At 39.2% G+C, this 16,480-nt stretch overlaps 1 protein-coding gene across 1 annotated transcript; it reads right to left on the bottom strand.

Moving 5' to 3' along the window:
* Nucleotides 1-4,932: 4,932 nt before the first annotated feature.
* On the bottom strand, nucleotides 4,933-14,702 carry krt1-c5 (keratin, type 1, gene c5). Its single transcript, XM_084729499.1, has 9 exons — nucleotides 14,574-14,702; nucleotides 13,462-13,856; nucleotides 12,188-12,270; nucleotides 10,350-10,506; nucleotides 8,977-9,141; nucleotides 8,750-8,875; nucleotides 6,529-6,746; nucleotides 6,198-6,226; nucleotides 4,933-5,357 (listed from the first exon to the last, which is right to left on the bottom strand). The coding sequence occupies exons 2-9, from the start codon at nucleotides 13,846-13,848 to the stop codon at nucleotides 5,242-5,244; spliced, it is 1,281 nt and encodes a 426-aa protein (XP_084585625.1). The 5' UTR covers nucleotides 13,849-13,856; nucleotides 14,574-14,702; the 3' UTR covers nucleotides 4,933-5,241.
* Between the last annotated feature and the right edge of the window lie 1,778 nt (nucleotides 14,703-16,480).

Genomic DNA, 16,480 nt, shown 5'->3' on the forward strand with positions numbered 1-16,480 from the left:
TTGAATCACTGACTATCAGCAGGCAGCCCTGATGCTGACGCAGGGTCTCATGCGCATACACAAGGTATGGTATGCATATGTACAAACACAAAATGCACAATATGTCTTCACAGCACTCAAAGGCACAGGCGTAACTAATAACATAAATGAGAACAAGATCCTGACACTGACACAGCTAAACAGAATCCAGCCACCATTCATTTTATCTATTACACCTGCTGTGAATCTCATGAATCTATTGCATTGTTTATCAAGTAAAAGATTCAGGTGCTCATTTAGCAAAAGTTTAGAGACACACAGAGAGCATCTGGAAAAATCCACATCTGGGTATGTACCTTTTTTATGTAGGGGCACTGTATGCTTTTCACCACAGAGAGGCACTATTCACCACACTATCAGAGGACAGTACAGTGCTGATCCAAAGGATGTTAGTGGATCCGTGTAGACACGATGTGCAGGTCCGTCTGTCCCCGTCCAGGTTACAAAAGAATAAACACTGGATAATATGAAAAAGTTTTAGATTAATACTGATGTCTGCACATCAGAAGTTCTCAATTTTTTATCAGCCAAGGACCCCATGAAATATATAAAATAAAACAAGGACCCTCTCATGCATGTCCCTCGGATTAATCTGATGTAGCATCTGCTATAAATACTTAATTCTGATTGGTCTGTTGTTTTTGTGTAACATGAAGACTTGTCTGGTGCTATGGACATAGTTCTGATCACAGACTCTGCACTATCGCTAAGAGAATTTCTATATTTTGTGTCAAATTACTGTTTTTTGGTAAGTAATCATGTATTAAGGGGGATTAGCGCAACCCTTCAGGATGATTCACCCTCCATCACCCTGTCTGGGTTTATTTTACAGTAATAATGTGCTCCATGTACATTATCCCTTACATAGATATTCTTAATGGCTGCCACTGGGTCAGATTCTCTGTAAAAACAGATGATATATATTTTCCCAGGCAAAGTCACAGTGAATCGTATATTACTCAATTAAAAGGAAGCAGGAGGCGATTGTTATTTTGATAGTTATTTTATTTTTGTTGCTATATTTTGTGGTTATAATGGGTGAAACGCTACTGCTTTTTTCCATGGGAGCCTCCAAAATCAACAAATTCTGAAAATTCCTGAGTAGCTTTAATTACTTCATGAGAGGTAATTCTACATCAGATTTAAGAGTAAGTTATTACAGATAAAAATTATCCTAATTGAAAGGGAAAAAAAAGGTTTTGCTGCCCTATCTCTGAAAAACCGTGGAGAGTTATGGCGTCAGAGGTTCTTCGCTTCTTGGTTTGAACAAAACAACTGTTGTCGCCTCTGTGTGCTTGTAAATTGTCTGTGTGACATCATGGGACAGTTTTAATTTATTAGACTCTTAAAGGTTGGAGAGAAAGATCTATATTTGGATTTTTACAAGGTTCTCATCAAGGTGACAAAAAGAATAAAATTCACTGTTGATGCTGGTGTGTTGACGAGGCTGCAGTTTAAGACTCAGACATTATTAGTTACATCTCACTCTGGCAATGTGTACTTATTTACTGCGTCATGGTAAAACTATTCACACTGGAGTGACAAGCTATAGGATATTCACACTGACATGAAACTCTGGGAAGAGAAATAGAAAAAAATGAATACAACAACAGAAAACACTACTAAGTTAGACAGGTAGGTTTTTCAAAGCTTTCTATAATGTGGCTCAGCTGATACAATACTGAAAGGGAGTTTGTTCCACTGTGATTAAGCTAAAACAGTGTGAGTATTCTTTGTCTTAGGTCTGGGCTTAGTCTGGTTCTTTTAACAACTACTGCCAAACCTAAAGTGTCTCTGAGTGGGTGGAAATCCAGGTGTTAATTCTGCTTAGTGCACACTGCACTGTGTCAGTGCTGTAAAAAGTATCTGCTCATCTCCCTAACTCTCTCAGCTTAAAACAGCTGACAAATATGTGGAATAAGTTTATAATTTAGCATAAACAGCAGCGAACATGTATGTCCACTTTAACAATATGGTGAATGTCAGTCACTTTTAATTTTGGCAGCTTTTCTTAGCACCAAGTGTAAAAAAAAAGAGCCATAGCAACCTAATGTTAGCTTGGGGCTGGCTAATGTTGCTAATGGTTGTCTATATTCAGCAAACACATAGTGCAGGGTCTAAAGTGCATGGTGCATTTAGAGTCTGCCCAGTTCTGCTTTACTATGGCACATAATTTGAGCCAAAGTAAGATGCAATGTGCAATGGGGTTGTGTTTAGTCCATTAATTACTGCTTGTTGATGCTGCAAATGAACACGTCTATCAGGTATCCATGTGAAGAGGCCTGATTTTTATCTATCTGTCTTAAATTCTGGATACATTGTTTAAAAAATGGCAAATTGCAAAGCAGCAGTTAGGGTTCATGGCTGAATGTAGGGTCAGTTCAGCAGACATCAAACTGTAATTTAGTCCAAAAGCTAAACGCAGTGCAGTAAACAAAAGTAAACACAGAAAGTAGTGCCATTTTAGGACGGCCCCCAACTAAAGATTTTCCAAGTTGACCAGTTTCCTAGTTGATTTTAATTAATTAAAGGGTGACTACATTCACTTTTGAGGTTTTTATATCATTGTGTAGCTTCCCAGTAGTAATCCTCACTCTCACTCCGCGTATGATGAACACAGAAGCAGAGAAGAGCGAGAAGAAGTTCGAGCATCAGAGACACAGCAGAGAGCCACAACACTTTCATCTAACATGGTGGACTAAGGATTTATTTTCAACCAGCCCCAGCGCTGTAACCAACCTCACTGTTTTTTATAATGGCTGAGTGGATGTTTCCATTTGAAAAACCCAGAAAATAAATATTATATTAAATACCCTTTTTTAACTTTTGCACATTTGTGCTTATCGCCAGTTTTACTTACTATCACTTGAAATGACAGGTATGAAGCGATGGCTTCTCAGAAAAAGTATTCCAGCTCAAGATTCGGGTCAATAGGAGAAGAGAGGACAAGAAATGGAGATTGTCTCAAGGTGGGTCACCTGATAGTCATTTCCAACAAAGCCCCGAGATCCCACCAAGCTTTGGAAATATCACCCTGACTTTCTGTACAATGGATTTTTTGTGGGGATCGCCAATACCAACCGGATTATTCTGGGGGCTTGCTGCATGAAAAGGTTAAAAAACCACAAATCACAGCGCTGCACTCTGTATTCTTTAAATAGATGATCAAATTTCATGAGACAAGAGAGTTTCATGATCATAATCACCAGTGTCCTCTCAGTTGACACCTAAAAATCTTTTGCTAGAGTCTCAGGTGGAGAAAACAAACCTTTGGCATGATTTTTAACTATTGTTAACTGTCAGCTCATTGTCTCCATGTTGCCATGACGTTTTCTTAGTCCCTTATCACAGTGACCCAGAATGACAGCACAATAGCTTTTATTCACAGTAGTGTAGCATTTAGTTCAGGTTGGTTATCTTATTTCACAGCTTTCACATTTTGTGCGCAACTCAAAATGTATTTTCAGCATCTATGTTACAACATGCAACATATATACATATACAATTAAATTCCTCTAACCTGTGAGTATGTGTGCACACATTCATTGAGAAAGACGCTGAAACCCAACACTCACATACACAAAAGCCCAGTGTTACCTGAGACTACTGTGTGTAGGTTTTGTAGTTTCTGCCCTCTTGGTGCAGAATCATATGTTCCTTTGTTTCTGCCTCCTTATTATGTTCCTCAAGTATCAGTCACAGTTTCTGTTTGAGCTAAAATCTCTCTAAAATGACAGTGACACATATTTTCAAACACTGTTTTATTGACACTGTACATCTGCTTTGGTTAATTTGTTTATTTCTATCATAAAACAACAGCACATCACAACACTCCTATTACTATTTTACAGTGAAACTATCATGCACATACCGTAGATACTGTAGCAGAATCAAGACATTTTCTAGAAAGCCTTTGAACACAGTGAAGATCATTTAATTTCATATACTGTAGTCTTCCAAAAATCTCTTGTCAGTATTACAGGAAATGGTTTGACATTTTGGGAAATAGACCTATTGTTCATGTTCATGCCAAAAGTTACATGAGAAGATTAATTTCATGCTCAATCTATTAAGCTATAATATAGCTGGTAAGCTTAGCTTTGCATAAAGATGTTTACACTGTATTTCTGTATAAATTAAACAAAGCAGGTACAACATGTTGATGAGTGAGCTTTAAAGACACTGGTAGGAAGCTTTTGTTACTGCAGAGTCAGAGTCAGGCTAGTGGTTTACCCTTGTTTCTTGTCTTTATGCTAAGCTAAGATAAGCTAAGCTAAACTAAGCTAAGCTAAGCTAAGCTAAGCTAAGCTAAGCTAAGCTAAGCGACTACCAGTTGTCTACCATACAAGCATGAGTGTGGTATCTATCTCTTCATATACCTCTTGGCAAGAAAACTAATAAGTGTATTTCTCAAAAATGGCAAACTATTCCTTTAAATTCATACACTGTATCAAAGCTCATTCTTGACATTGGAAACAGTAATTTGACAAATAAATCTTAAAGCAACCAACTATTCAGCTCTTTCACATTGTGAGCAACTGAGCAAACTCTGCTGTGGAAGACTGAGATGTAATGTGGTGTAAAATGTGGTTAAAAGCCCAGGAAAAAGCCGGGAAGTGGACATGAAAGGCCAGTGTTCGGTTTGTCTGTTCCTGGCGGTTCAACATGGCGGCCTCCGTGGAAGAGGACCTATGCCCTCTGTAGATATTTATGGCTCAGATGAGTGTGTATAGGTCTACTCTGCTGGGTTGTTAAAGGAAAACTGTTGAGCTTCTATGAGAAAAGACACAAAAGCTTTGGAATTAATATTCTTTTGGCGTGTATGTGAGTTTGTGTGAGTGTGTGTGTGTGTGTGTGTGTGTGTGTGTGTGTGTGTGTGTGTGTGTGTGTGTGTGCAGGTTGAGAATTTCTTAGATATAAGTAGGGGGGCTTTAAGGAAAGTGTTGTAAGGTAACAAAAACATGACAATTCTTATTTTCAGGCAATTATACACTAATGAAAACATACTTAGGAATATTATATTCAGTGTCTGCCATATTCTGCTAATAAATCCCTCTAAATATTACACACATCTTTACGCCATTAAAACATGAATCAAATTAAGGAAATTATAAAACAATAAGTTGTGAAATGTTCCACAGCCAGCAGGCACTTTGGGTTTAAGACACATTATTGCTCCATCTCTGCACAAACTTTTCAGGCTCATTTTTTACGCTCCTCAATCTGCTCCACCTCACTTGACTCATCCACCACCTTGCCGTTGACCATGGTCTGGGTAACAACTTTAACAATCTTCCTAGTCCTTACATCAGGGTCTTCTGTAACAAAGAATTAAAACAAAGATTTGGTTAGGAACTTCAGTAACACGAACCCTGAATGACAAACATCTTTTTAACAGTTAGCAAATAAAAATAAAAAGTTTTTCATGAGTATTACTTTGTGATTATAAGTTTGTGAGGCTGTGCTCAAATGCAGTATTTGAACAACTTTGGCCGTCAGTGCTCTAAAATGTAATAATAATACTAATGTCAGTAAACTGCACATAACATGCTTGTGTGTACCGACTTCAGGCCAAAAAATACAAAAGGGAAGGAAAAGAGAAAAGATCAAATGCCAGAGATTGATAGTGTTTTTGTTAACTTCTGTTTTTCGCTCTTATCAGATCCTTTGTGGCTATCGAGTGACTACACCTGTGGCCAAACTTCATGTAGGCAAAAGAGAGAGTCTACAAAACTTAGGAAAGGATCAGGTAGATAAGATTTTAAAAAAATTTTCAGCAGTATCAGGGGAAAAAATAGCAAAAGCCAGTAGCTATGTGAGGGATAATGTTCAGTGAGCTGGTCATTATTGTGAAATAAACCCCAATGGGGTGATGCAGGATCTCAATGCAAAGCACAGGGGTCTTCAATCACCCCGAATATGACCCGCACAGAATCTGATAAAAGCGAAAAATAGAAGTTACAGCAGCAAATAAATGATGACTCAGTGAAATTTTTTTCCCCTTTACATTTTCTGAACAAGTCAGACTTGCAAGTGGTTTTCTACAATTAACATCCTGCAAGAACTACCACAGCACCGTGTGAAAAAATAAAAAAACTGCAGAGAGGACTTAATACAAAGAACTCCAATATTCAGCAATTAAAATAATCTGAACTTACTTTTAGGAGGGGGAAGTGTTTCTTTCACCCTGTGGGACAAAAGAATGACAACTTAATAACACTGTGAAGATATGTAATTAGAAAGACGACACACCCAAAAGTCGCATAACTGAGCTATTGTTAGCTGCTGGAGCAATGATGCCTCTGTTTTACATGGGATACAGTCACACAAAAGAGGGTCTTACTAGTTCTTTCTCTTTACACACATAACCAGTGAAAATTTGGCAAAGAAAAAACATACAAATACATTTCAACAAAACTTCTCGCTTGAGAAAAGTTATGTTACTGTTTGTAGTTTTGAGTAATAATCAAGGTTTCAGTTCTCACTTACATTTCCTCTCCTTCCAGTAGCCTCCTGTAGGTGGCGATCTCCATCTCCAGGTTCTGTTTGATGCGCAGCAGCTGTTCATAGTCGGTCTTGTTGCGTTGCATGTCCAAACGCAGCTGAGACAACTCATCCTCCAGCTGGGTCAGCGTGGCCTGAAGACGGTCCATCTCCACAGAGTACTTGTGTCCCGTTTCTCCCAGGTTTCCCTCCAACACACCTACCTGTTAACAAACACACAAGTAAATAATCAGTGACAGTAAATAACAAGTTATCCTACATTACGACAAAATGTACAGTGAAACAGATGTTTTGTTAATTCTGAAATGTCACGGCCAAACAGCATTTCGACCCTTCATATCTATTAAAGGTGCATCCTGCAGCAGGTTATCATCAATAACTCACATCCACAACATGTATGAGATACTAAGATTAAACACTACATGAAAGATTTGTCAGCCCAGGTAATCCCTGTGTTTTACATTAAATCTGCTGATTTTCTCTTTGTAGATGACGCTTTATTCTACAGGCATTATCTCAGTTTGACTGTAGCTAAAACAAGTTGCTGCTGTCTTGACCAGAACTCCCTGGAAGAAGAGATCTCCAACAGTATCTTAATGGGACCTTCCTGAATAAATAAAGGATAATTAAAGAGTAGAATCCAGTGCACATTAAAGACGTCAGCAGTGATGTGTTGCTTTCTTACCAAAATGAAAAGATGGACACTTTCACATCTCTTACGCTAAATATGAAGCTAGAGCAGAACAATCACGATTAATTTTACAATCATTATATATTATGCACAGCAGAACAAGTTGCAAAGGTTTACATAAAATCTACTTTTAAATATATTATGGCAAATGTGAGCAAACATCCAGCATCCAGCAGTAACACTAACGTTCACATTTCTGACAACTCGTGAGAAACATACCTAGCTTTAGCTGTTAAATGCTCCACTGTGTTCACCAGCTAATCACTACTTGTTTCCGTCTGCTACTCTGGTGCTGGACAGACAGTGTACAGTAGGTTTATCAGACCATTTTTGCTGAAAACAGCTGCCTACTACAGTTGAAAATGATGCTCACTACAGCTGCAAACCAAAACAGTAAAGCTGCGGGCAGTAAAACCAAAAACAATGAGCTGAAAGATCCTAAAATGGTTGGAATGCAGCTTTAAATGTTAGAGAGTGCACATTTAAATAATGGCAAAGTTTACAATGAAGGTAAACACTGCTGTGGACAAAAGGCTAAAGCTTTCGGCTTAAAGGTTGCCTGTTGAGCTCATCCTTTCACTACCCTTCATCACTCAACCAGAGGTACTAGAGCCTTTCAACAGGGTAATGATAAATGCATTCAATACTGTGTGCTCGCTGTTACTGTAGGCAAACATCCATGCGCTATATTTGCCTCCACTGGGCACCTCTATATGCTCTGATCGGTGTTCACTTGTAGCGGGAACACAGACAAAACATTCGCTTGTCTTGCCACACTGACTGATTACTGGAGCAGAATGAAATTGCTGTGTACTTTGTACTGCTAGAAGCTCTTTGTTGACAAAGAGAAAGCAGCTGTTATCTACAAATAGGTCTGACATGTGTGCAGGGTAAAGAAAGGAAGAGGCGAGGCCTGGTTTGAGCTTCAAAGAAGTGGAGGAATGGAACATGAAACTTCCTTAATCTCTGCAGAGCTACACACCAGGAGTCAGGTCTCCAGAGTCAACAGGGGTTTGTTGTTTCTTTAACTGGATATGTAGGACATCTGACAGTCTGAGTCCTTGTTCCACTTAACAGACCACCCTGCTACATCATTACTGAGGCTAGAGGTTAAAGGACCAGTTCAGATGAATTTAAGTCTGTATTCACTTATCAACAGTAGATCACAGTGGATACCTGCAGTAGATGACTGCTGGCATGTCCCCGCTTTGGAGAAACACAGAGGAGTACCAGCATGGAAGCTAAACAATGAACTGCTGTGGACAAAAAGTAATTTAGCATCTTCAAAAAAGCTCTATCTTAAAAAAAATCTGTAGTTTATATTAAAAATATTTTCACAGCTTGAAACAGCTCTTTCCAACAGAGAACTGCCTTTATATAAGAGTTGCTGGTCTACCCCTGTATTGATCTGTTATCCCTTTAAGTATTATCCCTGGAGAATGAGGTGACTATTTACAGAGTTTTACATGAAGTCCTGACTGTACCTCTGCACCATGTATTTATGCAGTACTGTACCTGCTTCCGAAGACTGTCGAGTTCGACCTCCAGAGCCTGCAGGAAACGTCGTCTCTCGCAGAGCTCACTTTGGGCACAGCGCAAAGCCTCATTACCTTCTTTGACCTCCGACTGCACCGCTTCTAACTTTAGACATGGACATTAAAATAATATATACTTTAATGTACTGTAAAAGCAAAAAATAGAAGTACAAACACCAGAAAAATATGTTTCATGCAGTGACTGACCTTCTTGAGGTACCAGGCCTCGGCCTCCTCTTTGTTTTTGCGAGCGATGCTCTCATACTGGACCCTTAGCTCAGCCATGATGGCCCCCAGATCAGGACCCTGAGCCGCATCCACTTCCACATTCACCTGCTCGTTGGCTAGACGTGCCTTCAGAGAATTCATCTCCTGCAATGGCATGAAGAGGGAAAAGGCCAAGCTCTGTTTAATGCTTTTGACAGGTCAGTTTCTACCTCACACAAGTGTTAAAAACATTATTATTGCAGAGCTGTTTGGATGGTAAGCTGTAAATCTAAGGCTACAGTGTTCGTTAATGACTGATTTTACCACACTATAAAATACTTCATTAGAAGTAAAAGTTCTGTATTCAATATCCTACGTAAGGAAAAGTACTTAAGAATTATCCCATACTCATTATGGGATAAAAAGCTTGTTTGATGGCAAATAATAGTCTATATTATATGTATGACTGAGCCTTGCAAACCCAGTTTTATTGAAACAAGTGAAAACAATCTGTTGAATACAAAATTCACAAGAAAATTCCAGGGCATTCTCTTTTTAGAGCAATAAATATACATTTGGCATTTAAAATGCCATGACATGGTCGTGTTAGGCCTTAAAACAAACTCTGACTCATTCAAAGGTTTCCCTTTAGCACCACTAATTTTATTTCCTGTTGACTATGTAACTACACAACCTGTTTCTAGTGCAGAAGGCCTGTGTTAGGTTAGGTTAGAGCTGTGTCAGTCATCTAAGTTTGGAAACAAATCTGCCTCTTCAGACATTTATAAAGTAGTCTTATTGTAAAGTGTTACCAAGTTTTCTAATAAATACACAGCAGTTATTTAGAACTGACTGCCACGCTACAGTGAGCTATAACTGTTCCTGATTAACTTGTTTGTTCGTCGTAAAATTTTGATCACCTTAGCATATGAAAGGCACATATCCAGATAGAATAAACTCATTGTTTATTGTCAAGTCTACAAGGAGGTTCAGTCTACATCCTGGGCACCACACCTTACTGTCTAAACACACATGATCCCTGTAGCTGGATGGCCTAAAATACTCCTTTCATGGGTGTTGTCTTGATATCTTGAAGCCCAGTGGCTGCAAAGAAAAAGGGCGTGTCCGTATACCTTATATTATCATGTTTCAGACACTGAATAAGTTAAACCTCGACTGTGACAATGGAATATTGGGATGTATTACAACAGTCGCTTTCACGTAACTCCAAGAGCCCATCATGCTTCACTGACCTTTACTGACATCCTACATTTAAACAAGATGACACTTGACAACTTGTAAAGTGATTATCTTGATGAGTAAACAGTCATTGATCATGTCTGATGTGCCCTTCGCCTTGGTAGAGATCTCACCTCGTCGTGATTCTTCTTGAGGAAGTAGAGCTCCTCCTTCAGGCTGTCCAGGTCTCCTCGCAGAGTGGAGATGATCTGGTCGTGGTCGGACTTTGCCCTCCGCAGAGCCTGACAGTCCCTCTCTACTGACTGGCACAAAGTGGCCTCTGCCTCCCATCTGCAGGAAAACACAGTGAAGTAAGAGGAAAAGGGATCGTCAACAGACATATACAGCACTAGCTACAGTTTTTGCTTCTCATGAATTAATATAACATTCCAGTCACGGATCGTGTTTTTGTGCACATGGATCAAAAAGTATTCAGTTTGCCAAGTTGCAATTCAACTTTATCCAAAAGTTCAATCCATGTGATGCATCAACAAAATGAAAATGTTCAGTCTATATGAATGTTGTGTGTGACTTTGACCTTGTTGATTCAAAAATAATCTTCACACAAGTTTCTTACTTACTAGCTTTCATTTTCAGCCAAATTTTAATAGCCTTTATCAGTAAAAATAATTGACTGAAGTCAGTTGATGAAGGTGCTCAGATAAAAATGTCAAACCATATTATTATTATTATTATTATTAACATTATTTTACATTTTCAGACAAAACAGAACATTTTGCCATGCAAAACATGGAAAGTAAATGGCCCTGTTAGTTATTCATGCAGTGGACTGAATATGCTTCAATCTTAAAGGGATAGTTCACCCAAAAATGAAAATTCAGTCATTATCTACTCGCCCTAATGCCGACTGAAGGTTAGATTTAGTTTTTTTTAGTCCACAAACACTGCTGTAGTTTCACAGGAAAACAGTGCCACAGAATCGCCCAAATGATGGAAATGAATGGTGACCAGTTTTAAGACAACACAATTTAAAAAAAAAAAAGAAAGAAAGAAAGAAAGAAAGAAAGCAACCATAGTGCTCGTCTGGCGTTGTTCTCCAGGTATTTATCTTACAGTGGAAAAAGATGTTTATCGTCGTTCCTTAAATTTAATGATATCCAGCAGTGGAACAAGTGCTTACTTAAGTAAAAGAAATACCACACTGCAAAAATTCTCCATTATAAGTAAAAGAAAAGCATTCAGTGCACAGAAGTATTATCAGCAAACTATACTTAAACATGCAGTATGTAAGGTCTGCCTGTAGGGGTCTCTCCCACATTAAAACAATAACAAAAGATGTAGTTTGATGACATGAAATGGCATGGGATCATGGCATTTAAAAAATAAAAGTGAAAGTGCTTGGTATATTGGTATAAGTAGAATAAAGTGGAAATACTTAGGTATGGGTAACTTGAAACTGTACTTAAGTGCAGTAATGGAGTAAATGTGCTTTGATACTTTCCACCAGTAATGATAAAACATGAAAGCCACAAACACGCAAACAAGCACAGGATGCATGAAACTAGTCGGAATGGATGCACATTTGTGAAAAATACCATGAAAACTCATGAAAACATTGGCATGAAAAGTACATATGCACTCTGCTGCAAATACCATAAATCACTGCCAATTGATGTATCACTCCTTCACATCAGGCCACAGAACATACCATCAACACATTGTGAAAAACACCAGCAGTGGGTGTATCCTGACGCCGCCATCTTTCCTCCAGCTTCACCTTGCCAACTGTGGACTGTTCAGAAACTGACGACTGACTGACCCGCTCGATCTATCACATCCTGCGCTCACTGTCGGTTGTCCGTCTACTGCGGGTGCCTTAGCACCGTGGGAATGCGGCTCTTATTTCGCAGCCTGACATAAAGGTCATTTATTCACAGCGCTCTGCAGTCTGGCGCTCCCATGTGAACACTCACAGGCAAGTAAAAGAAAGGAACCTCTGTGTGACACTCACTTGACCCTGAAGTCATCAGCCGCCAGCTTGGCATTATCAATCTCCAGCATGATCCGGGCGTTCTCCAGTGTCTTCTTTCTCACCTGAGCAAGGAACAAGGTGGAAACTTCATTAAGAGCTGCAATAGAGGAATAGAGATGATATGTGGTTTTTACAATGCTAGTGTGCTGGATTATTAAAGCCAGGTCCATCTGGCTGCTGATGCACATCCCGGATCTGTTAAAAACGTTGCTGCAGGAGATTTGTTGTCCTGCTCTCATCACTGCCTTCAACTGATTATCTTAAAGACAAGATGGACTACTTAATCTGTCACAAGTTTTCCTTTCTGTCTTATGTCAATATCTCCAAATGTCATTGTAGTGCCATCAGGGTTTCAAAGCACCGGCTTTAAAGGTTAGTGTGGACTCAGGGGATGGTTATGTGTCCATCAAACTAAAATAAGAAAGTTAAATTTCTGCCCTATCCAACAATCCTAAAATTATTCTTTCATTTGAACTCTGTGCTTCAAGGTAGTTTGAGAATCCCAACATCAGGTGCACCGGCAAAAGGATGAAACAATGGGGTTGAGTCTGGTGCAGATAATGTACTAATATCATCAGAGCAAAATGTGTCAGTATCTGTAGTTGTGTATAGTTTATTCGTTCAACTTCATAAAAAACTTGTTCTGTAAATAGGTCTCGTACTTTTTTGAACTGAAACTCAGCTCTGAGGCTGTTCTGTAAAGAGTTTTATCATAAATAATAATAGCAGCTTCTGATCAACTAATATCAATTTCAGGCTTAAATTAACAACCACGCTCTTACGGTTGTAGGAATTATTTCCCCATGTGTTTGTTCGTGTGTGATTGATGGGAACAACCTGTTTTCGAAATTGGTCCAGTATCGAGGGAGACTGATGCAGCGAGAAACAATCTACAACACCCCGTCAGATTTCATCCCCTAAAAGTGCTTGTTTTCACCACTAACAGACTCATATCGATAGTATAAATCTCTGACGACAGCATGGAAAGCGTCTGGTTGAACAGATACAGATACAGATAATGGGGTCAAGAGAAAAAGGTGCCCACACAATGAATAGGTGCTCCCAAAAATGATATATTAGGTTCCATTACAACATTTCAACACTTTATCTTTATCAGGTCTATCAGGTCATCTTGTGACCAAGACAATTTATATATAAACTTTATCTGATTAAACCTAGGAGGGAATCTGAGGTTGAACAGTTTGTACAACGCAAAACTCAATCAAATGCTCCCTGATCTACTGTTCACTGACCTCCTGCCCGATGGCGTGTGCCTGGGCCATCATCCCCTCGATATCATGCCCTTTAGGAGCCCTGTCCAGCATGAGCTGCTTTATCTTCAGCTCCAGTTCAGCGTTGGACCTCTCCAGTGAGCGCACTTTGTCCAGGTAGTTGGCCAACCGGTCGTTCAGGCCCTGCATGGTCTCCTTCTCGCTGGCGGCCACGCCGAGGCCGTTGAAGGAGAGGCTGGAGCCCAGCATGTTGAGGCCGTTTCCCATTGAGATGGACCGAGAGAGAGACAGCGTGCTGGCGGGGATGGTAGGCTTTGAGCGGACGCTGCGTCCACTGTCCCTCACGGACATGCTGGAGAAGGACGGCTGACGTACTGAGAAGCTGCGCACAGACAGGGTGGATGCCATGGTGTCCACTGCAGAAGATCAACATCAGAGTTTTATCAGCGCTCATATCAAAGGCCAGAAATACAACTTTTGAGTCAATGTGTAAGACAAAATCATGTACCTCTAATTGATCAAACAGACTTAAAAATTATTCTTGACCTCAAAAACAGCAGCCAAGAATAAACAGGAAAGAATTTCAAGAGGGAACTTAGAGTAAACTAGTTTTTGTGTCACTTTTTGGATCACTTTGAGGAAAAAATATCTCAGGATGTTTTGCTTTTGTTGCAGTTATTTTATGTTTGTTTCTGTTTCTCTGTAGTCATTTTGCATCTCTCTGTCATCATTTTGTGCCTCTTTGTGGGGGCTTGTATGAATTTGTCCAACAAGAAATGAACAGCCCCTTCAAACAGAGGCTTATTGGTTTCGTTCAGTAATCCACCCATCTCTCAGCACTGCTCCTAAATGGACCTCATGGTGAGACTGTTACCTTGACTGATGATGGTTAAACTACAAGTGCTGAACATTATAGTTCATGGAGGACCTACTAGTTGTCAAGGCATCCCTCCATCTGTGACAGTTTCTGTGTCAGAGTGGCTGTAAGCTTTAAAGATAAGCTATCCCTTTATTAGTCCCACAATGAGATTTTTTTTAAACCTACTTCATCCTGTGTCTGTTTCACTCATTCTGTGACATTCATGGTTATTTGATGTGTAAGAACAGAAAATAAAGACCAAAAAAGTACTTACATCAAACTCAGTTCTTCAGTATGTCTTCTGTTGTGCTGCTCCGTCAGCTTTTGACCCTGATGGTGTGAGTGACCGTTGCTACTGGACCAGATTTTACAGGTGAGTTTGGCTCCAGACGCTCTACTGTCTCTGTTGGGGGTGGAGCCACTGTTGGTACGTCCAATCCCACAGAAACAGAGAGGAGGATGCAACTTGACACCTTGTAGAGGAGTGAAAAAAAACAAACTCTGGTGCACATAAACCAAACTAGGCAATAGGATAGGATAAGTTGGCAAACTGCAGTTGTAAGTTGACACTTGATTTTTTCATGTACCTGTGACATTAAATCAACATTTAACTTAAACATCCAAAGAGGGACAATAATTTGATCAGAGAAGCATAAAACTCTCCTCTGACACTAGGTTGCAACAACAAAGATATATGTAGATTAGTTCTAATCACAGTTTAGCAAAATTAGGTTTGACATGGGTAAATCTAGATTTAAAATTAAGAACAACAACAAAAAAAATTCTGTTTAGTAAATACACGTTTATTGATGTAAACAAATTGTTTAATGAGTTTGGAGATGCTTGCTTACCATATTAAAAGATTTTACAAAATAAATAAATAAATAAATAAATAAATAAATAAATTTGTGTTCCTATTGTGTGTGACCTAGTCAGTATAAAAGAGGAGGGGAACAATTTTGTTTCGGCTGTTATGTATTCTTGCTAAAAAGTCAGCAAAATATCACATTGCTTATTATTTAACAAAAACCCAAACATGTTACATTCTTTGCTAGTTAGTGATCGTTTGCTCTAATTTCTCCTCCTTTGAGAAAAACTTGTTGACTGAGTTACTGTAATGGAGCAACATGGACAGATAATAGAAGATAAAAACTGGCCAACAGCACAGTAAGGAACAAAGAGACGACCTGACAGCATATGACCGACTGTTTTAACGGATTAACTGGAGTGAAAGAAAGACACTTCACAATTAGGTTGAGTCCGTCACTTAACTTTGTTTGAGGAACTTGATTATTTTTCCACCTCAAAAAGGCAACTATTTTAAAAGTTAAAATTCCTCAAGTGTAATTTTAAAGTTAACGCAGGATCACATGTTGAATTCTGGTGCAACAGAATTAAACTGAATTAAACTACAATTTAAATGGAGTTTAAAAATTAACTGTTGTTGGTGCGTCCCAGCTTTATAGATTTTTGTCCAAATCTTCAATTCCCTCTGTTTAAAAAACTGAAAACATTGTTTGGCAGTGTACTGAGGTGTTTGTCAGAGTCTCTTTAAATGTTGCTTGTTTTAGATTTTACCAAATATACAATATATACTCTGAATATTAGAGCTATTAAATTGATGTCAATCAGAAATAATCATGAAAGAAAAGCAGTGGTTTGACCTTGAAGCACCACTATAATGTTGCCTCCACTCCTGTTAGAGCTATATTTGGCCTCATATCTACAGTGACATACGGTGACATCAACCTCCTCAGGTCTTTGTCTGACCTGTGTGCTGAAATTTGGAGGACAAACCGGTGTGGCAGCATGTTGAAACACGGACCGTGCTGTCTCCACAGTGATCCCATTGAGTGTGGACACAATGCACCGTGAGCGATGTGAGGAGCCGGCTCCACCTGAGGACGGCCCGGTGGGATGGGGAGAAACGGGAGGAAGCAGGAACAATGGAGGGACAGAATGGAAAGAAAGAAAAGACCCCTGAGAAATGCAGGGTGTGGGTCTGGTTGAACTGGAAACCTAGCTTAAATTCACACACAGACAGACAGAAAAAGATACACACACTCACACACACGTACACACCTTTTTTGTACATTTGATAACTATCTCTCAGCCCTCTCTTTCTGTTATACAATATTTAATCCCCTGTTACTGTATTGTAAAATGTCTCTGGTGAGCATT

This window comes from Lutjanus erythropterus, chromosome 10, assembly GCF_056507025.1.
Source record: "Lutjanus erythropterus isolate fLutEry1 chromosome 10, fLutEry1.hap2, whole genome shotgun sequence".
Classification (NCBI taxonomy): Eukaryota; Metazoa; Chordata; class Actinopteri; order Lutjaniformes; family Lutjanidae; genus Lutjanus; species Lutjanus erythropterus.

Coding starts and splice junctions, on each gene's coding strand:
- krt1-c5 (XM_084729499.1), bottom strand. CDS start 13,848: ATGGCATCCACCCTGTCTGTGCGCAGCTTCTCAGTACGTCAGCCGTCC. Junction 9,142..10,349: donor TCAAGAAGAATCACGACGAG/GTGAGATCTCTA, acceptor ATGCCATTGCAG/GAGATGAATTCTCTGAAGGC. Junction 6,747..8,749: donor TCGACAGTCTTCGGAAGCAG/GTACAGTACTGC, acceptor GTTTGTTAACAG/GTAGGTGTGTTGGAGGGAAA.